We start from the raw sequence: 22,500 nt of genomic DNA on the forward strand, positions 1-22,500 counted from the left end.
ACTAATGTCCTGTTTATACCTCTAGGAGACTAATGTCCTGTTTATACCTCTAGGAGACTAATGTCCTGTTTATACCTCTAGGAGACTAATGTCCTGTTTATACCTCTAGGAGACTAATGTCCTGTTTATACCTCTAGGAGACTAATGTCCTGTTTATACCTCTAGGAGACTAATGTCCTGTTTATACCTCTAGGAGACTAATGTCCTGTTTATACCTCTAGGAGACTAATGTCCTGTTTATACCTCTAGGAGACTAATGTCCTGTTTTATACCTCTAGGAGACTAATGTCCTGTTTATACCTCTAGGAGACTAATGTCCTGTTTATACCTCTAGGAGACTAATGTCCTGTTTAGGAGACTAATGTCCTGTTTTATACCTCTAGGAGACTAATGTCCTGTTTTATACCTCCTAGGAGACTAATGTCCTGTTTATACCTCTAGGAGACTAATGTCCTGTTTATACCTCTAGGAGACTAATGTCCTGTTTTATACCTCTAGGAGACTAATGTCCTGTTTATACCTCTAGGAGACTAATGTCCTGTTTATACCTCTAGGAGACTAATGTCCTGTTTATACCTCTAGGAGACTAATGTCCTGTTTATACCTCTAGGAGACTAATGTCCTGTTTATACCTCTAGGAGACTAATGTCCTGTTTATACCTCTAGGAGACTAATGTCCTGTTTATACCTCTAGGAGACTAATGTCCTGTTTATACCTCTAGGAGACTAATGTCCTGTTTATACCTCTAGGAGACTAATGTCCTGTTTATACCTCTAGGAGACTAATGTCCTGTTTATACCTCTAGGAGACTAATGTCCTGTTTATACCTCTAGGAGACTAATGTCCTGTTTATACCCTGTTTATACTAGGAGACTAATGTCCTGTTTATACCTCTAGGAGACTAATGTCCTGTTTATACCTCTAGGAGACTAATGTCCTGTTTTATACCTCTAGGAGACTAATGTCCTGTTTATACCTCTAGGAGACTAATGTCCTGTTTTATACCTCTAGGAGAGTAATGTCCAGGCACTGGACATCCTGTTCACCTATCATGGAGCAGAGCTTCTCCAACACCGATTGGCTATCCTCTTCAACTTCCCAGAAACCACCTCGCCACACGAGTACACCATCCTGCTGCCGGAGGCCTGGTGAGAGAGCGACACACACACTCACACACATTATTTTCTATTGGTGTTGATAGTTGTTAGAACACTGATGTCAGTCTGGGGATGTTGGCCTGGGCCCAGGACACTGATGTCAGTCTGGGGATGTTGGCCTGGGCCCAGGACACTGATGTCAGTCTGGGGATGTTGGCCTGGGCCCAGGACACTGATGTCAGTCTGGGGATGTTGGCCTGGGCCCAGGACACTGATGTCAGTCTGGGGATGTTGGCCTGGGCCCAGGACACTGATGTCAGTCTGGAGATGTTGGCCTGGGCCCAGGACACTGATGTCAGTCTGGGGATGTTGGCCTGGGCCCAGGACACTGATGTCAGTCTGGGGATGTTGGCCTGGGCCCAGGACACTGATGTCAGTCTGGGGATGTTGGCCTGGGCCCAGGACACTGATGTCAGTCTGGGGATGTTGGCCTGGGCCCAGGACACTGATGTCAGTCTGGAGATGTTGGCCTGGGCCCAGGACACTGTGGTTGATCTGGGGATGTTGGCCTGGGCCCAGGACACTGTGGTTGATCTGGGGATGTTGGCCTGGGCCCAGGACACTGTGGTTGATCTGGGGATGTTGGCCTGGGCCCAGGACACTGTGGTTGATCTGGGGATGTTGGCCTGGGCCCAGGACACTGATGTTGATCTGGGGATGTTGGCCTGGGCCCAGGACACTGTGGTTGATCTGGGGATGTTGGCCTGGGCCCAGGACACTGTGGTTGATCTGGGGATGTTGGCCTGGGCCCAGGACACTGTGGTTGATCTGGGGATGTTGGCCTGGGCCCAGGACACTGATGTCAGTCTGGGGATGTTGGCCTGGGCCCAGGACACTGATGTCAGTCTGGGGATGTTGGCCTGGGCCCAGGACACTGATGTCAGTCTGGGGATGTTGGCCTGGGCCCAGGACACTGATGTCAGTCTGGAGATGTTGGCCTGGGCCCAGGACACTGTGGTTGATCTGGGGTTAAAATTATATAAAATGAAATGAACAGTAAACATTACACTCACAGAAGTTTCATATTTATGAAGACAATTCAAATGTTATGTATATATACCGTGTTGTAATGATGTGCAAATAGTTAAAGTACAAAAGGGAAAATAAATAAGCATAAATATGGGTTGTATTTACAATGGTGTTTGTTCTTCACTGGTTGACCTTTTCTTGTGGTAACAGGTCACACATCTTGCTGCTGTGATGGATCACTGTGGAATTTCAAATTCTTTGTCTGTAATCTGAGGGAAATATGTGTCTCTAATATGGTCATATATAGATGGTGGTATTTAACCATGGCAAGGTGACTGGTAGTAAGGTAGAATGCAGTGTAGTTAATCCCTCTGCAAGGCAATCAAACAAGCAATCTAAACATCAGTATAGAGATAAAGTAGAGTCACAATTCAACGGCTCAGACACTAGAGGTATGTGGCAGGGTCTACAGTCAATCACGAACTACAAAAAGAAAACCAGCCCCGTCGCCGAGACCGTCGTCTTGCTCCCAGACTAAACACCTTCTTCACCCGCTTTGAGGATAGCACAGTGCCGTCGACGTGAGTAAGGACTGTGGTCCCCGTGGTCGACGTGAGTAAGGACTGTGGTCCCCCGTGGTCAACGTGAGTAAGGACTGTGGTCCCCGTGGTCGACGTGAGTAAGGACTGTGGTCCCCGTGGTCAACGTGAGTAAGGACTGTGGTCCCCGTGGTCGACGTGAGTAAGGACTGTGGTCCCCCGTGGTCGACGTGAGTAAGGACTGTGGTCCCCCGTGGTCGACGTGAGTAAGGACTGTGGTCCCCGTGGTCGACGTGAGTAAGGACTGTGGTCCCCCGTGGTCGACGTGAGTAAGGACTGTGGTCCCCCGTGGTCGACGTGAGTAAGGACTGTGGTCCCCCGTGGTCGACGTGAGTAAGGACTGTGGTCCCCCGTGGTCAACGTGAGTAAGGACTGTGGTCCCCCGTGGTCAACGTGAGTAAGGACTGTGGTCCTCCGTGGTCGACGTGAGTAAGGACTGTGGTCCCCCGTGGTCGACGTGAGTAAGACATTTAAGCGTGTCAACCCACACAAGGCTGCCGGTCCAGACGACATCCCCAGCCGCGTCCTCAGAGCATGCGCAGCCCAGCTGACTGGAGGGTTTACGGACATATTCAATCTCTCCCAGTCTGATGTCCCCACTTGCTTCAAGATGTCCTGTTCCCAAGAAAGCTAAGGTAACTGAGCTAAACGACTACCGCCCCCTAGCACTCACTTCCGTCATCATGAAGTGCTTTGAGAGACTAGTCAAGGACCATATCACCTCCACCCTACCTGACACCCTTGACCCACTCCAATTTGCTTACCGCCCAAATAGGTCCACAGACGATGCAATCTCAACCACACTGCACACTGCCCTAACCCATCTGGACAAGAGGAATACCTATGTGAGAATGCTGTTCATCGACTACAGCTCGGCATTCAACACCATAGTACCCTCCAAGCTCGTCATCAAGCTCGAGACCCTGGGTCTCAACCCCGCCCTGTGCAACTGGGTACTGGACTTCCTGACAGGCCGCCCCCAGGTGGTGAGGGTAGGCAACAACATCTCCACCCCGCTGATCATCAACACTGGGGCCCCACAAGGGTACGTTCTGAGCCCTCTTCTGTACTCCCTGTTCACCCACGACTGCGTGGCCACGCACGCCTCCAACTCAACCATCAAGTTGCAGACGACACAACAGTGGTAGGCTTGATTACCAACAACGACGAGACGGCCTACAGGGAGGAGGTGAGGGCCCTCGGAGTGTGGTGTCAGGAAAATAACCTCTCACTCAACGTCAACAAAAAAAAGGAGATGATTATGGACCTCATTAAACAGCAGAGTGCACCCCCCCCCACCCCCCCCCATCCACAGGGAAGGTTCTAGTACTTGGCGTACACATCAAACTGAAATGATCCACCCACACAGACAGCGTGGTGAAGAACGCACATCAAAACCTCTTCAACCTCAGGAGGCTGAAGAAATGTGGCTTGTCACCTAAAACCCTCACAAACTTTTACAGATGCACAATTGAGAGCATCCTGTCAGGCTGTATCACCGCCTGGTACGGCAACTGCACCGCCCTCAACCGTAAGGCTCTCCAGAGGGTAGTGAGGTCTGCACAACGCATCACCGGGGGCAAACTACCTCCCCTCCATGACACCTCAGATACTATTATTGATTATTTATTGACATGAAATAGAATTAGTAGATATTGCTGTAGTAGTATAATGGTACAGTAGTTCAGTAAATACAGTTTAATGCATATCTCTCGCTCTCATTTCAATTACATTTTCAATTTAAGGGTCTTTATTGGCATGGGAAACATATGTTAACATTACCAAAAGCAAATGAAGTAGATATTAAACAAAAGTGAAATAAACAATATAAAATGAACAGTAAAAACATTTCACTCACAGAAGTTAACACAGTAAACACTGACAGACGTTCCAAAATAAGACGTCATTCAAATGTCATTATTTATATATATACAGTGTTGTAACGATGCTTCTGTCGCTCGCTCGCTCTCCTCGCTCTCCTCGCTCTCCTCGCTCTCCTCGCTCTCCTCGCTCTCCTCGCTCCCTCGCTCTCCTCGCTCTCCTCGCTCTCCTCTCTCTCCTCCTCTCTCTCCTCCTCTCTCTCTCCTCTCTCTCCTCCTCTCTCTCCTCGCTCCACCCCCTCCTCTCTATTCCCCTCGCTCTCCACCCCATCCTGTCTCTATTCCCCTCGCTCTCCACCCCCTCATCTCTTTATTCCCCTAGCTCTCCACCCCATCCTCTCTCTATTCCCCTTGCTCTCCACCCCTCATCTCTCTATTCCCCTCGCTCTCCACCCCTCCTCTCTCTATTCCCCTCGTTCTCCCCCTCCTCTCTATATTCCCCTCGCTCTCCATCCCCTCTCTCTCTCTATTCCCCTCGCTCTCCATCCCCTCTCTCTCTCTATTCCCCTCGCTCTCCACCCCCTCCTCTCTCTATTCCCCTAGCTCTCCACCCCCCTCCCTCTATTCCCCTCGCTCTCCACCCCACCTCTCTCTATTCCCCTCGCTCTCCACCCCTCTCTCTATTCCCCTCGCTCTCCCCCCCTCTCTCTATTCCCCTCGCTCTCCCCCTCCTCTCTCTATTCCCCTCGCTCTCCACCCATCATCTCTCTATTCCCCTCGCTCTCCACCCCATCATCTCTCTATTCCCCTCGCTCTCCACCCCCTCTCCACCCCCTCCTCTCTCTATTCCCTCGCTCTCCAACCCCTCCTCTCTCTATTCCCCTCTCTCTCTATTCCCCTCGCTCTCCAACCCTCCTCTCTCTCTTCCCTCGCTCTCTACCCCTCTCCAACCCCTCCTCTCTCTCTTCCCTCGCTCTCTACCCCTCTCCAACCCCTCCTCTCTCTATTCCCCTCGCTCTCCACCCCATCTCTCTATTCCCTCGCTCTCCACCCCCTCCTCTCTCTATTCCCCTCGCTCTCCACCCCATCCTCTCTCTTCCCCTCGCTCTCCCCCTCCTCTCTCTATTCCCTCGCTCTCCACCCCATCCTCTCTCTATTCCCCCTCGCTCTCCCCCTCCTCTCTCTATTCCCCTCGCTCTCCCCCTCCTCTCTCTATTCCCCTCGCTCTCCCCCTCCTCTCTCTATTCCCCTCGCTCTCCACCCCCTCATCTCTCTATTCCCCTCGCTCTCCACCCCCTCATCTCTCTATTCCCCTCGCTCTCCACCCCCTCATCTCTCTATTCCCCTCACTCTCCACCCCCTCCCTCTATTCCCCCTCGCTCTCCACCCCCTCTCTCTATTCCCCTCGCTCTCCACCCCCTCTCTCTCTTCCCCTCGCTCTCCACCCCCTCCTCTCTATTCCCCTCGCTCTCCCCCTCCTCTCTCTATTCCCCTCGCTCTCCACCCCCTCCTCTCTATTCCCCTCGCTCTCCCCCTCCTCTCTCTATTCCCCTCGCTCTCCACCCCATCATCTCTATTCCCCTCCTCCCCACCCCATCATCTCTCTATTCCCCTCGCTCTCTACCCCCTCTCCACCCCTCCTCTCTATTCCCCGCTCTCCAACCCCTCCTCTCTCTATTCCCCTCGCTCTCCACCCCTCCTCTCTCTATTCCCCTCGCTCTCCACCCCTCCTCTCTCTATTTTCCTCGCTCTCCACCCCTCCTCTCTCTATTCCCTCGCTCTCCACCCTCCTCTCTCTATTCCCCTCGCTCTCCACCCCTCCTCCTCTCTATTCCCCTCGCTCTCCACCCCCCTCCTCTCTCTATTCCCCTCGCTCTCCACCCCCTCCTCTCTCTATTCCCCTCGCTCTCCACCCCCTCCTCTCTCTATTCCCCTCGCTCTCCACCCCCTCCTCCCTCTATCCCCCTCGCTCCCCACCCCTCTCTCTATTCCCCTCGCTCTCACCCCATCCTCTCTCTATTCCCCTCGCTCTCTATTCCCTCTATTCCCCTCGCTCTCCCCACCCCTCTCTTTTTCCCCTCGCTCTCCACCCCCATCCTCTCTCTATTCCCCTCGCTCTCTATTCCCCTCTTCCCCTCGCTCTCCCCCCCTCCTCTCTCTATTCCCCTCGCTCTCTACCACCCCTCCTCTCTCTATTTTCCCCTCGCTCTCCACCCCTCTCCTCTCTCTATTCCCCTCGCTCTCTATTCCCCTCGCTCTCCCCCCTCCTCTCTCTCTTCCCCTCGCTCTCTACCACCCCTCCTCTCTCTATTCCCTCGCTCTCCCCCTCCTCTCTCTATTCCCCTCGCTCTCTACCACCCCTCCTCTCTCTATTTTCCCCTCGCTCTCCACCCCCTCCTCCTCTCTATTCCCCTCGCTCTCTATTCCCTCGCTCTCCCCCTCCTCTCTCTATTCCCCTCGCTCTCCACTCCCTCTCCACCCCCCTCCTCTCTATATTCCCTCGCTCTCCACCCCCTCCTCTCTCTATTCCCCTCGCTCTCCACCCCCTCCTCTCTCTATTCCCTCGCTCTCCACCCCTCCTCCCTCTCCCCCCCCACCCCTCTCTCTCTATTCCCCTCGCTCTCCACCCCATCCTCTCTCTATTCCCTCGCTCTATTCCCTCTATTCCCTCGCTCCTATTCCCCTCTATTCCCCTCGCTCTCCCCCTCCTCTCTCTATTCCTCGCTCTCTACCACCCCCTCTCTCTCTTTCCCTCCTCTCCACCCCTCCTCTCTATTCCCTCGCTCTCCCCCTCCTCTCTCGCTCTCCCCCCTCCTCTCTATTCCCCTCGCTCTCCCCCTCTCCTCTCTCTCCCCTCGCTCTCCCCCTCCTCTCTCTATTCCCCTCGCTCTCTACCACCCCTCCTCTCTCTATTTTCCCCTCGCTCTCCCCCCCCCTCCTCTCTCTATTCCCCTCGCTCTCTATTCCCCTCGCTCTCCCCCTCCTCTCTCTATTCCCCTCGCTCTCTATTCCCTCGCTCCCCCTCCTCTCTCTCTTCCCCTCGCTCTCCACCCCCTCCTCTCTCTATTCCCCTCGCTCTCCACCCCCTCCTCTCTCTATTCCCCTCGCTCTCCACTCCCTCTCCACCCCCTCCTCTCTCTATTCCCCTCGCTCTCCACCCCCTCCTCTCTATTCCCTCGCTCTCCACCCCCTCCTCCCTATCCCCCTCGCTCCCCACCCCTCTCTCTATTCCCTCGCTCTCCACCCCCATCCTCTCTCTATTCCCCTCGCTCTCTATTCCCCCTCTATTCCCCTCGCTCTCCCCTCCTCTCTCTATTCCCCTCGCTCTCTACCACCCCCTCCTCTCTCTCTTTTCCCTCCCTCTCCACCCCCTCCTCTCTCTATTCCCCTCGCTCCCCCTCCTCTCTCGCTCTCCCCCTCTCTCTATTCCCTCGCTCTCCCCCCTCCTCTCTCTATTCCCCTCGCTCTCCCCCCCTCCTCTCTCTATTCCCCTCGCTCTCCACCCCCTCCTCTCTCTATTCCCCTCGCTCTCCACCCCCTCCTCTCTCTATTCCCCTCGCTCTCCACCCCCTCCACCCCGTCATAGCCATTACCCTGTTCTGCTGTGCGGAGTTTATATAATGGGAATCCATCACGGCTCTGTACTATAGGCCAGTTTCCGGCTTCCCTCCAGTCTCAGTGGTAACTGCTCCCCGGCAGGGCTCTGCTGGCTCCACCTGCAGCAGAACGGACTCTGAAAGCATCAGTCTGACTAGAGGAGAAATAGAAGTTTATTCATCGTAATGTTGTAAGGTTTCTCGAACACACCTGTCCCTAGGTGTCCACAAATCTCTCTCTCTTAATCAAAATTGGATTTGTTTTCGAATCCTTTGTGGGTCTGTGTAATCTGAGGGAAATGTCTCCCTAATATGGTCATACAAATTATCTTTTTGTTTTCTCATGATTTGGTCTCTCTCCCTTTTTCTCTCTCTCGCCCCTATTTCTTTCGGGTTATCTCGTTCTCTCGCTCTAGTAGTGGCTGATGTAGATTTGAGGAACATGGGCAGAATGAATAATGAACTTATTTCATTGATGTCTGCTCTCTCTCTCTCTCTGTCACTCTCTGTCACTGTCGCTCTCTGTCTCACTTTCGCTGCCTTCTTAAGACAATGTTTTCTCCCTAGACCGTGAGTTTTTAGAGAACAGAGAGAGAGGGAGAGAGGGATGCAGGAAGATTGACCTGGTATATCTATTTTGGGTTAGGGTTAGGGTCGATCGTTATCGATCAGTATCATCTTGATTAATATATGTGTTGTATGATAAACATCACTACTATGCAGTACTTAAAGTAAAACATACTTTAAAGGACTTCCAGTTGGCCATCCATTATAACTTCTTATGGCTCCACCCCCTCCCAACATTCCTTTATAACTTCTTATGGCTAGGGGTTCCGCAAGGTTCCACTAGCGCCAACTACCCCCAACATTCCGCTGGAAAGGTTCCACTAGCGCCACTCCCCCAACATTCCGCTGAAAAGGTTCCACTAGCGCCACCCCCCAACATTCCGCTGAAAAGGTTCCACTAGCGCCACCCCCCCAACATTCCGCTGAAAAGGTTCCACTAGCGCCACCCCCCCAACATTCCGCTGAAAAGGTTCCACTAGCGCCACCCCCCCAACATTCCACTGAAAAGGTTCCACTAGCGCCACCCCCCCCCAACATTCCGCTGAAAAGGTTCCACTAGCGCCACCCCCCAACATTCCACTGAAAAGGTTCCACTAGCGCCCCCCAACATTCCGCTGAAAAGGTTCCACTAGCGCCCCCAACATTCCACTGAAAAGGTTCCACTAGCGCCACCCCAACATTCCGCTGAAAAGGTTCCACTAGCGCCACCCCCCCCAACATTCCGCTGAAAAGGTTCCACTAGCGCCCCCATTCCACTGAACATTCCGCTGAAAAGGTTCCACTAGCGCCCCCAACATTCCGCTGAAAAGGTTCCACTAGCGCCACCCCCAACATTCCACTGAAAAGGTTCCACTAGCGCCACCCCCCAACATTCCGCTGAAAAGGTTCCACTAGCGCCCCCCAACATTCCACTGAAAAGGTTCCACTAGCGCCACCCCCCAACATTCCGCTGAAAAGGTTCCACTAGCGCCACCCCCCAACATTCCGCTGAAAAGGTTCCACTAGCGCCACCCCCCAACATTCCGCTGAAAAGGTTCCACTAGCGCCACCCCCAACATTCCACTGAAAAGGTTCCACTAGCGCCACCCCCCCAACATTCCGCTGAAAAGGTTCCACTAGCGCCCCCCCCAACATTCCACTGAAAAGGTTCCACTAGCGCCACCCCCCAACATTCCGCTGAAAAGGTTCCACTAGCGCCACCCCCCAACATTCCGCTGAAAAGGTTCCACTAGCGCCACCCCCCCCAACATTCCGCTGAAAAGGTTCCACTAGCGCCACCCCCCCCAACATTCCGCTGAAAAGGTTCCACTAGCGCCACCCCCAACATTCCGCTGAAAAGGTTCCACTAGCGCCACCCCCCAACATTCCGCTGAAAAGGTTCCACTAGCGCCACCCCAACATTCCGCTGAAAAGGTTCCACTAGCGCCACCCCCAACATTCCGCTGAAAAGGTTCCACTAGCGCCCCCCCCCCAACATTCCGCTGAAAAGGTTCCACTAGCGCCACCCCCAACATTCCGCTGAAAAGTTTCCGCTATATAAAAATATTACGAAAACGGCGCGAAGACGTAACAATATTTCTCCGCCATGTTGGAGTCAACAGAAATACGAAATGACATCATAAATATTCCCTTTTCTTTGATGATCTTTAATCAGAATGCGGTGCAGGGAGTCCTAGTTCCACAATAAATCGTTGTTTTGTTCCATAATGTCCAATACTAGTGTCCAATTAGCTGCTTTTGCACGTTTAGTTCACATGTCCAAACGCTGGCGCCAGTCCAGGCGAACTCGGACGAAAACTTAAAAACGTTATATTCCAGGTCGAATAAACTGGTCAAACTAAGTAGAGAATCAATCTTCAGGATGTTATTATCATATATATCCATTAATGTTCCAACTGGAGCATTCTTTTTTGTCTACAGAGTCATGGAACGCAGGCGATATCAACAGTAATTTGCGCAACCAGGAACTGGCATTCTGACAGACCACTGACTCTATCCCCTCCCATCCGGTCATACATTATAGTTCTGAATATGGTGTCCAGGTCAGGACAACCAGAGCATTTATTTATTAAAGACTATCAGAAAGAATGTTGGTACTTATTTATTTTGATCCAACATCATGAATGAGTGAGTCACTCAGCTTTATGTAGGTGCCGAGGCTATATGACTGAGTCACTCAGCTTTATGTTGGTGCCGAGGCTATATGACTGAGTCAACTCAGCTTTATGTTGGTGCCGAGGCTATATGACTGAGTCACTCAGCTTTATGTTGGTGCCGAGGCTATATGACTGAGTCACTCAGCTTTATGTTGGTGCCGAGGCTATATGACTGAGTCACTCAGCTTTGTTGGTGCCGAGGCTATATGACTGAGTCACTCAGCTTTATGTTGGCGCCGAGGCTATATGACTGAGTCACTCAGCTTTATGTTGGCGCCGAGGCTATATGACTGAGTCACTCAGCTTTATGTTGGCGCCGAGGCTATATGACTGAGTCACTCAGCTTTATGTTGGCGCCGAGGCTATATGACTGAGTCACTCAGCTTTATGTTGGCGCCGAGGCTATATGACTGAGTCACTCAGCATTATGTTGGTGCCGAGGCTATATGACTGAGTCACTCAGCTTTATGTTGGCGCCGAGGCTATATGACTGAGTCACTCAGCTTTATGTTGGTGCCGAGGCTATATGACTGAGTCACTCAGCATTATGTTGGTGCCGAGGCTATATGACTGAGTCACTCAGCTTTATGTTGGTGCCGAGGCTATATGAGTGAGTCACTCAGCTTTATGTTGGCGCCGAGGCTATATGACTGAGTCACTCAGCTTTATGTTGGTGCCGAGGCTATATGACTGAGTCACTCAGCTTTATGTTGGTGCCGAGGCTATATGACTGAGTCACTCAGCTTTATGTTGGTGCCGAGGCTATATGCTTGGCCATCAACTTGATAATACATAACGATATTTTGGAGGTTATTTCATTTTCAAAAATTGAAAGTGAGCGATTTTGTAATCTGAATTATATTCCAAAATAATATTTATAAAGGAAAAAATATATATTTCTATTTTTAGAGGGAAACGCTGGCTCAGTTGTGCGCCACCCTATGGGACTCCCAATAACGGTCAGATGTGATACATCATCATAATACTACTTACGGTCGAACTAAGAAATATAATTCTCCTCCTACTAGTCTATTATCCACCTACCTGCTAATAGACATAATGGCGCTGTACAACGTGACCGTGTGTGTTTTGAAAGAGTATTTTCCAATAAACAACCATTTGTTTACCTTCATTAGTCTACTTTTGTTCCATTATTTTTGTAATAAAGTGATATTTATTCCCATAGTAATTCGTTATGGATCCATAAAAATACTCTTTCAAAATGCCGATGTTTATGTAGTTATCATTATTTTATTAACGAAAGCATGACGATGCCATTATTAGTTACATTGTTTTAGTTTGAACATGCAGACTGGCTCTAAGAACAGAACAGCCGGAACGTTCCCCTAGTCAGTGTCATTATTAATGCGATGCCCCTTAGTGCTGCTCTGTACTACCCAGTGTGGCGCGGTGGGGGTCCACCCCCTCTCACTTCCTCCTCTTCCCCTTCCTCCTCCTCCTCTCCATGGGCTAGGTCCTCTCCACGGGCGGGCTGGGTCCGTCTCCACGGGCGGGCTAGGTCCGTCTCCACGGGCGGGCTAGGTCCGTCTCCACGGGCGGGCTGGGTCCCTCTCCACGGGCGGGCTAGGTCCGTCTCCACGGGCGGGCTAGGTCCGTCTCCACGGGCGGGCTAGGTCCCTCTCCACGGGCGGGCTAGGTCCCTCTCCACGGGCGGGCTAGGTCCCTCTCCACGGGCGGGCTAGGTCCCTCTCCACGGGCGGGCTAGGTCCTCTCCACGGGCGGGCTAGGTCCCTCTCCACGGGCGGGCTAGGTCCGTCTCCCACGGGCGGGCTAGGTCCCTCTCCACGGGCGGGCTAGCTCCGTCTCCACGGGCGGGCTAGCTCCCTCTCCACGGGCGGGCTAGGTCCCTCTCCACGGGCGGGCTAGGTCCGTCTCCACGGGCGGGCTAGGTCCTCTCCACGGGCGGGCTAGCTCCGTCTCCACGGGCGGGCTAGGTCCCTCTCCACGGGCGGGCTAGGTCCCTCTCCACGGGCGGGCTAGGTCCCTCTCCACGGGCGGGCTAGGTCCCTCTCCACGGGCGGGCTAGGTCCCTCTCCACGGGCGGGCTAGGTCCCTCTCCACGGGCGGGCTAGGTCCGTCTCCACGGGCGGGCTAGGTCCTCTCCACGGGCGGGCTAGGTCCCTCTCCACGGGCGGGCTAGGTCCCTCTCCACGGGCGGGCTAGGTCCCTCTCCACGGGCGGGCTAGGTCCGTCTTTGGTGCGCGTCTCGCTTTGTTTAAAAAACGACTACATTTTGGAGATGTAACGTTCAAATAACGTAAAATGAGGAAAAGGCCATTCTAGAACCTGGGGTGGGACTTTGTTACTAAGATGTAAATAAAGCCAATCTGTTTTTTAGAATTATTTCTGGTTGTAGACGGAGAAAAAACAAAAACCTACAGTCCATCTCATGGGTCTCCCAGTAGAGGCCGGCACGGGTATTGAACCAGCATCTGTGGCAATACAGCTTGCACTGCTACACGGTGTCTTCGACCGCTGCACTACTCAGGCGCTGTATAACGTGAGTGGCCTCCACTACGACAGAAAGAGCAAAATAATCCTAATAAAATAATAAAAACCTTAGTGTAACAACAGTTTTAGTAAGTAAATACTGAAGTCGTGCACAATTATCAGTTTTCTATTTAGGTTTATGTCGCCGGTTCATTGTCAGTTAGAGATCCAAAAGCATAAGCAGTGCTCTAACCCCCTGGTGGTGGTCTGAGGTAGTGATGCAGGGTACCGCACTAAACCACACATTACCTCTAACCCCCCTGGTGGTGGTCTGAGGTAGTGACGCACTAAACCACACATTACCTCTAACTCCCCCTGGTGGTGGTCTGAGGTAGTGATGCAGGGTACCGTACTAAACCACACATTACCTCTAACCCCCTGGTGGTGGTCTGAGGTAGTGACGCACTAAACCACACATTACCTCTAACTCCCCTGGTGGTGGTCTGAGGTAGTGACGCAGGGTATCATACTAAACCACACATTACCTCTAACCCCCTGGTGGTGGTCTGAGGTAGTGACGCAGGGTATCATACTAAACCACACATTACCTCTAACTCCCCCTGGTGGTGGTCTGAGGTAGTGACGCAGGGTATCATACTAAACCACACATTACCTCTAACCCCCCCCTGGTGGTGGTCTGAGGTAGTGACGCACTAAACCACACATTACCTCTAACTCCCCCTGGTGGTGGTCTGAGGTAGTGACGCAGGTTATCATACTAAACCACACATTACCTGCAGCATAATTACAACTTTTAGTGGAGCTACCACTGTACAGTGCATTCAGAAAGTACTTACTTAATCTATATCTAATATTTAATTAGATTAATTTCTTTGTCATTATGGAGTATTGTGTGTAGATTGAGGAGAAAACAACAACAATTGAATCCATTTTAGAATAAGAAGTATGCATAAATCACACAGATAAAACCAGGTCTCTCGTTTCCCATGAGTCTGTGTGTTTGTCGCTGAGTTGTGGCAGCAGGGGGGCACGCGAGGAAGCGTCGCCTGTTTCTCTCCTCTGATTTCCCCTCTTTCTGTTCATTCCTGCTTGTCTCAGACGTGTCAGCCTTAAGGAGAGGGGGAAGAGTTAGAGCGTTGTGCCGACCGACTCGCGCAGCTTTTAGAAGTCTGTTATTTATATCCAACATATTCCTCCTTTAGAACATATTGTTGTTGTTATTTATTGTTTGGCTGGACATGTTCCAACTGGAATCCTATCCCCTTTACAGTGCACCACTTTAGACCAGGGTCTATAGGGCTGTAGTGCACTACTTTAGACCAGTGTCTATAGGGCTGTAGTGCACTACTTTAGACCAGGGTCTATGGGGCTGTAGTGCACTACTTTAGACCAGGGTCTATGGGGCTGTAGTGCACTACTTTAGACCAGGGTCTATGAGGCTGTAGTGCACTACTTTTGACAAGGGTCTATGGGGCTGTAGTGCACTACTTTAGACCAGGGTCTATGAGGCTGTAGTGCACTACTTTAGACCAGGGTCTATGGGGCTGTAGTGCACTACTTTTGACAAGGGTCTATAGGGCTGTAGTGCACTACTTTTGACAAGGGTCTATAGGGCATAGGGTGCCATTGAGGACAGATTCTATTGCTTTCTAGCTGAGTTTCTTTCTGTTTCTAGACAGCTGTAGGTTTCTCTGATTCATGCTAAGATATTACCACTGAAGGCTTCTGCTCTGCTCTGTTCTGCTCTACTCCTGTTCTGTTCTGCTCTACTCCTGTTCTGCTCTACTCCTGTTCTGCTCTACTCCTGTTCTGCTCTACTCCTGTTCTGCTCTACTCCTGTTCTGCTCTACTCCTGTTCTGCTCTACTCCTGTTCTGCTCTACTCCTGTTCTGCTCTACTCCTGTTCTGCTCTACTCCTGTTCTGCTCTACTCCTGTTCTGCTCTGCTCTACTCCTGTTCTGCTCTGCTCTACTCTGCATTACTCTACTCTACTCTGCATTACTCTACTCTACTCTGCATTACTCTACTCTACTCTGCATTACTCTGCTCTACTCTACTCTACTCTGCATTACTCTGCTCTACTCTACTCTACTCTACTCTACTCTACTCTACTCTACTCTACTCTACTCTACTCTACTCTACTCTGTTTAGGTAACTGGCTGTTACCAAGTAAACTGTCTGTTTAGATCTACTATAGTCGGTATAATCAGGATATGAACAAACTTTCTCTCTCTCCCCCCCTCCCTCTCAGTGTGGATGAGAGAGGCGATTTGGGGGTGATCCCCTGGGATGAACAGAGACACAGGGAGATGGACTGGTGTGAGGAGGACCAGTGCAGGTAGGACACATTGCACCACTGTTTCCTTGGTAACTGACCAGAAGGTCAAATGATTCTGTTACTTTATCAATCAATCAGAAGTGCCATTACTCTGGTTTATAGCTGCATGTTGGTGTGCCTGTGTTCCTCCTCTCCCAGGACGGTATTGGATCAAAACCTCCAGGACCATGCCCACTTCCTGTATGAGGACGCTCCTGATTGGCTGCGGTTCCGTACGGCCACGCCCCCCATGGACCTGTTGACTGACTGGTACCTGAGCCGTGCCCAGGACATCGACTCCTGTTCTAGACAGGTACTGTTAAGAACCGGGGGAAGGGTTTTACTGTCGCACACACTGCCTCCAATAAGAACCAGGGAAGGGTTTTACTGTCGCACACACTGCCTCCAATAAGAACCAGGGAAGGGTTTTACTGTCGCACACACTGCCTCCAATAAGAACCAGGGAAGAGTTTTACTGTCGCACACACTGCCTCCAATAAGAACCAGGGAAGAGTTTTACTGTCGCACACACTGCCTCCAATAAGAACCAGGGGAAGGGTTTTACTGTCGCACACACTGCCTCCAATAAGAACCAGGGGAAGGGTTTTACTGTCGCACACACTGCCTCCAATAAGAACCGGAACTCCCTCTAGCCCATGTCTACACCAGTAACTCCATGGTGAACCATGCAAGTGTTCTGTTCTCTGATTGGATATCCTGTCTGTCCGTCAGGTGGACTGTGCACTGTCATTGGTGCGTCTCGGGAAGGAGCGGGATATCCCGGGGTTGGAGCGGCTGTGTGATGACCTGGTAACCATGGAGACGTTGGTGTACGAGACAGCGTGCGAGCTCAGCCTGACACTAAGAGACTTGCAGCAGCTCGGCGACATCGACAAGCTCCGCCTCCTCATGAAGAACGTATGTACATGCTGTGTGTGTGTCTGTGTGTTCCTCTGTGTACCTAGTCTTTGAGTAGGAGGCTTCTAAATGGCTTCTGTCTCCCCAACTTCTGGTCACCAAGTCAATCCCCTAGACACTAGACTGGATCAACCTCTAGACACTAGACTGGATCAACCTCTCTAGACACTAGACTGGATCAACCTCTAGACACTAGACTGGATCAACCTCTAGACACTAGACTGGATCAACCTCTAGACACTAGACTGGATCAACCTCTCTAGACACTAGACTGGATCAACCTCTCTAGACACTAGATTGGATCAACCTCTCTAGACACTAGACTGGATCAACCTCTAGACACTAGACTGGATCAACCTCTAGACACTAGACTGGATCAACCTCTAGACACTAGACTGGATCAACCTCTAGACACTAGACTGGATCAACCTCTAGACACTAGACTGGATCAACCTCTATAGACACTAGACTGGATCAACCATTGGCCCCTAGACACTAGACTGGATCAACCTCTGGCCCCTAGACACTAGACTGGATCAACCATTGGCCACTAGACACTAGACTGGATCAACCTCTGGCCCCTAGACACTAGACTGGATCAACCTCTGGCCCCTAGACTGGATCAACCTCTGGCCCCTAGACACTAGACTGGATCAACCTCTGGCCCCTAGACTGGATCAACCTCTGGCCCCTAGACTGGATCAACCTCTGGCCCCTAGACACTAGACTGGATCAACCTCTGGCCCCTAGACACTAGACTGGATCAACCTCTGGCCCCTAGACACTAGACTGGATCAACCTCTGGCCCCTAGACTGGATCAACCTCTGGCCCCTAGACACTAGACTGGATCAACCACTGGCCCCTAGGCACTAGACTGGATCAACCACTGGCCCCTAGACACTAGACTGGATCAACCTCTGGCCCCTAGACACTAGACTGGATCAACCTCTGGCCCCTAGACACTAGACTGGATCAACCTCTGGCCCCTAGACACTAGACTGGATCAACCTCTGGCCCCTAGACACTAGACTGGATCAACCTCTGGCCCCTAGATACTAGACTGGATCAACCTCTGGCCCCTAGACTGGATCAACCTCTGGCCCCTAGACTGGATCAACCTCTGGCCCCTAGACTGGATCAACCTCTGGCCCCTAGACTGGATCAACCTCTGGCCCCTAGACAATAGACTGGATCAACCTCTGGCCCCTGACTGGATCAACCTCTGGCCCCTAGACTGGATCAACCTCTGGCCCCTAGACAATAGACTGGATCAACCTCTGGCCCCTAGACACTAGACTGGATCAACCTCTGGCCCCTAGACTGGATCAACCTCTGGCCCCTAGACACTAGACTGGATCAACCTCTGGCCCCTAGACACTAGACTGGATCAACCTCTGGCCCCTAGACACTAGACTGGATCAACCTCTGGCCCCTAGACAATAGACTGGATCAACCTCTGGCCCCTAGACACTAGACTGGATCAACCTCTGGCCCCTAGACTGGATCAACCTCTGGCCCCTAGACAATAGACTGGATCAACCTCTGGCCCCTAGACACTAGACTGGATCAACCTCTGGCCCCTAGACACTAGACTGGATCAACCTCTGGCCCCTAGACAATAGACTGGATCAACCTCTGGCCCCTAGACACTAGACTGGATCAACCTCTGGCCCCTAGACACTAGACTGGATCAACCTCTGGCCCCTAGACACTAGACTGGATCAACCTCTGGCCCCTAGACTGGATCAACCTCTGGCCCCTAGACACTAGACTGGATCAACCACTGGCCCCTAGGCACTAGACTGGATCAACCACTGGCCCCTAGACACTAGACTGGATCAACCTCTGGCCCCTAGACACTAGACTGGATCAACCTCTGGCCCCTAGACACTAGACTGGATCAACCTCTGGCCCCTAGACACTAGACTGGATCAACCTCTGGCCCCTAGACACTAGACTGGATCAACCTCTGGCCCCTAGACACTAGACTGGATCAAAGTCTGGCCCCTAGACTGGATCAACCTCTGGCCCCTAGACACTAGACTGGATCTGGATAGAGTGGACATGGAAAAGCAATACCTCAACTTTATTTCAGCTGTCCACCTTTCCTCGTCCTCTCTACACAAGAGCATATAATTCACTACAGTAGACCCATAGAGCTGTGGTCTAAAGTAGGGCTCTACAGGAGACCCATAGAGATGTGGTCTAAAGTAGGGCTCTACAGGAGACCCATAGAGATGTGGTCTAAAGTAGGGCTCTACAGGAGACCCATAGAGCTGTGGTCTAAAGTAGGGCTCTACAGGAGACCCATAGAGATGTGGTCTAAAGTAGGGCTCTACAGGAGACCCATAGAGCTGTGGTCTAAAGTAGGGCTCTACAGGAGACCCATAGAGATGTGGTCTAAAGTAGGGCTCTACAGGAGACCCATAGAGATGTGGTCTAAAGTAGGGCTCTACAGGAGACCCATAGAGATGTGGTCTAAAGTAGGGCTCTACAGGAGACCCATAGAGCTGTGGTCTAAAGTAGGGCTCTACAGGAGACCCATAGAGATGTGGTCTAAAGTAGGGCTCTACAGTAGACCCATAGAGCTGTGGTCTAAAGTAGGGCTCTACAGTAGACCCATAGAGCTGTGGTCTAAAGTAGGGCCCTACAGTAGACCCATAGAGCTGTGGTCTAAAGTAGGGCTCTACAGTAGTGCCCTGCATAGGGAATAGGGTGTCATAGAGCCCTGGTCTAAAGTAGAGCCCTGCATAGGGAATAGGGTGTCAAAGAGCCCTGGTCTAAAGTAGTGCCCTATATAGGGAATAGGGTGCCATTTGTGACTCAAACTCTGACTTCCTGTGCTGTGCATCTGTCTTTGTCTTCCCCCTCCAGTCCAGTGCAGAGCGCTATGTTAAAGATGTGTTCCAGTGGATGGTTCCTTTCCTGCATCGCTGTGAAAAGCAGAGCGGGGGCGCTAGTGAGGCCCTGCTGAGAGAATATCTGGTGACCCTCTCTCGGCAAGACCTGTCTCTACCCCTGGCTGTCTTCCAACACTCCAGACCTGACGTTAGTACACACACACACACACACACACACACACACACTGTCCTTAGCAGTACCATATAGGGTGAAGGTTTTTTCAACCGCGGAGGCACTGCAGGAGGTCCATTAAAAAATAAATGTATGTTCATGCACACAGTACCAGTCAAAAGTTAGGACACATCTACTAATCAAGGGTTTTTCTTTATTTTTACTATTTTCTACATTTTATAATAATAGTGAAGACATCAAAACTATGAAATAACACATATGGAATCATGTAGTAACCAAAAAAGTGTTAAACAAATCAAATATATTTTATATTTGAGATTCTTTAAAGTAGCCACCCATTGCCTTGTTGACAGCTTTGCACTCTCGGCATTCTCTCAACCAGCTTCACCTGGAATCATTTTCCAACAGTATTGAAGGAGTTCCCACATATGCTGAGCACTTGTTGGCTGCTTTCCCTTCACTCTGTGGTCCATCTCATTCCAAACCATCTCAATTGGGTTGAGGTCAGGTGATTGTGGAGGCCAGGTCATCTGATGCAGCATTCCATCACTCTCCATCTTGGTCAAATAGCCCTTACACAGCCTGGAGGTGTGTTGGGTCATTGTCCTGTTGAAAACAAATGATAGTCCCACTGAGCGCAAACCAGATGGGATGGTGTATCACTGCAGAATGCTGTGGTAGCCATGCTGGTTAAGTGTGCCTTGAATTCTAAATAAATCCCAGACAGTGTCACCAGCAAAGCACCATCACACCTCCGCCTCCATGCTTCACGGTGGGAACCACACTTGCAGAGATCATCCGTTCACCTACTCTGCGTCTCACAAAGACACGGAGGTTGGAACCAAAAATCTAAAATGTCTCATCGGACCAAAGGACAGATTTCCACCGGTCTAATGTCCATTGCTCGTGTTTCTTGGCCCAAGCAAGTCTCTTCTTCTTATTGGTGTCCTTTAGTTGTGGTTTCTTTGCAGCCATTCGACCATGAAGGCCTGATTCACACAGTCTCCTCTGAACAGTTGATGTTGAGATGTGTCTGTTACTTGAACTCTGTGAAGCATCTATTTGGGCTGCAATTTCTGAGGCTGGTAACTCTAATGAACTTATCCTCTAGAGCAGAGGTAACTCTGGGTCTTCCTTTCCTGTGGCGGTCCTCATGAGAGACAGTTAACTCTAATGAACTTATCCTCTGCAGCAGAGGTAACTCTGGGTCTTCCTTTCCTGTGGCGGTCCTCATGAGAGACAGTTAACTCTAATGAACTTATCCTCTAGAGCAGAGGTAACTCTGGGTCTTCCTTTCCTGTAGCGGTCCTCATGAGAGACAGTTAACTCTAATGAACTTATCCTCTACAGCAGAGGTAACTCTGGGTCTTCCTTTCCTGTAGCGGTCCTCATGAGAGACAGTTAACTCTAATGAACTTATCCTCTAGAGCAGAGGTAACTCTAATGAACTTATCCTCTGCAGCAGAGGTAACTCTGGGTCTTCCTTTCCTGTGGCGGTCCTCATGAGAGACAGTTAACTCTAATGAACTTATCCTCTGCAGCAGAGGTAACTCTGGGTCTTCCTTTCCTGTGGCGGCCCTCTTGAGAGCCAGTTTCATCATAGCGCTTGATGGTTTTTGTGACTGCACTTGAAGAAACTTTCAAAGTTCTTGAAATGTTCCGTATTGACTGACCTTCATGTCTTAAAGTAATGATGGACTGTCGTTTCTCTTTGCTTATTTGAGCTGTTCTAGCCATAATATGGACTTGGTATTTTACCAAATAAGGCTGTCTTCTCAAAACCACCCCTGTCTTGTGACAACACAACTGATTGGCTCAAACGCATTAAGAAGGAAAGAAATTCCACAGATTAACTTCTAATTGAAATGCATTCCAGGTGACTACCTCGTGGAGCTGGTTGAGAGAATGCCTAGAGTGTGCAAACCTGTCAACAAGGCAAAGGGTGGCTACTTTGAAGAATCTCAAATATAAAATATATTTAGATTTGTTAAACACTTTTTTGGTTACTACATGATTCCATATGTGTTATTTCATAGTGTTGATGTCTTCACTATTATTCTACAATGTAGAAAATAGTAAACATACAGAAAAACCCTTGAATGATTAGGTGTGTCCAAACTGTTGACTGGTACTGTATATATTTTCTAGCAGAATAAACTGGTTTACCTGGGAGGGGGTCCCTGGGTAAGACAAGGTCTCTCTGCATCGGACATCAGCATCACATGAAGGATTGACACACATGGCCTAACACACACACACACACACACATGGCCTTACACACTCACACACTCACACACACACACACACACACACACACACACACACACACACACACACACACACACACACACACACACACACACACACACACACACACACACACACACACACACACACACACACACTCACACACACACACACACACACACACACACACACACACACACACACACACACACACACACACACACACACACACACACACACACACACATGGCCTAACACACACACACACACACACATGGCCTTACACACTCACACACACACACACACACACACACACACACACACACACACACACACACACACAACAAAAATGGGGTTGTGTATATTCGTACATGTCACAAGAGTTAGAGTCATGAGAAAGATATGCTGTGATGATGATGATGATGAAGGTGTGTGTGTGTGGTCATGTCAGAGCCAGCAGAAGGTGCTTGGGGACCCAGATCAGCTGATGACTGTGATGATGATGATGATGATGATGATGGTGGTGTGTGTGTGGTCATGTCAGAGCCAGCAGAAGGTGCTTGGGGACCCAGATCAGCTGATGACTGTGATGATGATGATGATGGTGGTGTGTGTGTGGTCATGTCAGAGCCAGCAGAAGGTGCTTG

At 50.7% G+C, this 22,500-nt stretch overlaps 1 protein-coding gene across 1 annotated transcript in view; it reads left to right on the plus strand.

Annotated features, from left to right (window-relative positions):
• Positions 1–22,500, plus strand: part of LOC112251637 (neuroblastoma-amplified sequence-like) — a 191,821-nt gene that overhangs the window by 66,074 nt on the left and 103,247 nt on the right. The window contains 6 exon segments of the mRNA XM_042301124.1: positions 1,013–1,149; positions 15,589–15,675; positions 15,814–15,967; positions 16,387–16,572; positions 19,448–19,621; positions 22,482–22,500. The exon segment at positions 22,482–22,500 is cut by the window's right edge and continues 115 nt beyond it. Coding sequence (XP_042157058.1) covers positions 1,013–1,149; positions 15,589–15,675; positions 15,814–15,967; positions 16,387–16,572; positions 19,448–19,621; positions 22,482–22,500 — 757 coding nt within the window.

Source organism: Oncorhynchus tshawytscha, linkage group LG18, assembly GCF_018296145.1.
Source record: "Oncorhynchus tshawytscha isolate Ot180627B linkage group LG18, Otsh_v2.0, whole genome shotgun sequence".
Taxonomy (NCBI): domain Eukaryota; kingdom Metazoa; phylum Chordata; class Actinopteri; order Salmoniformes; family Salmonidae; genus Oncorhynchus; species Oncorhynchus tshawytscha.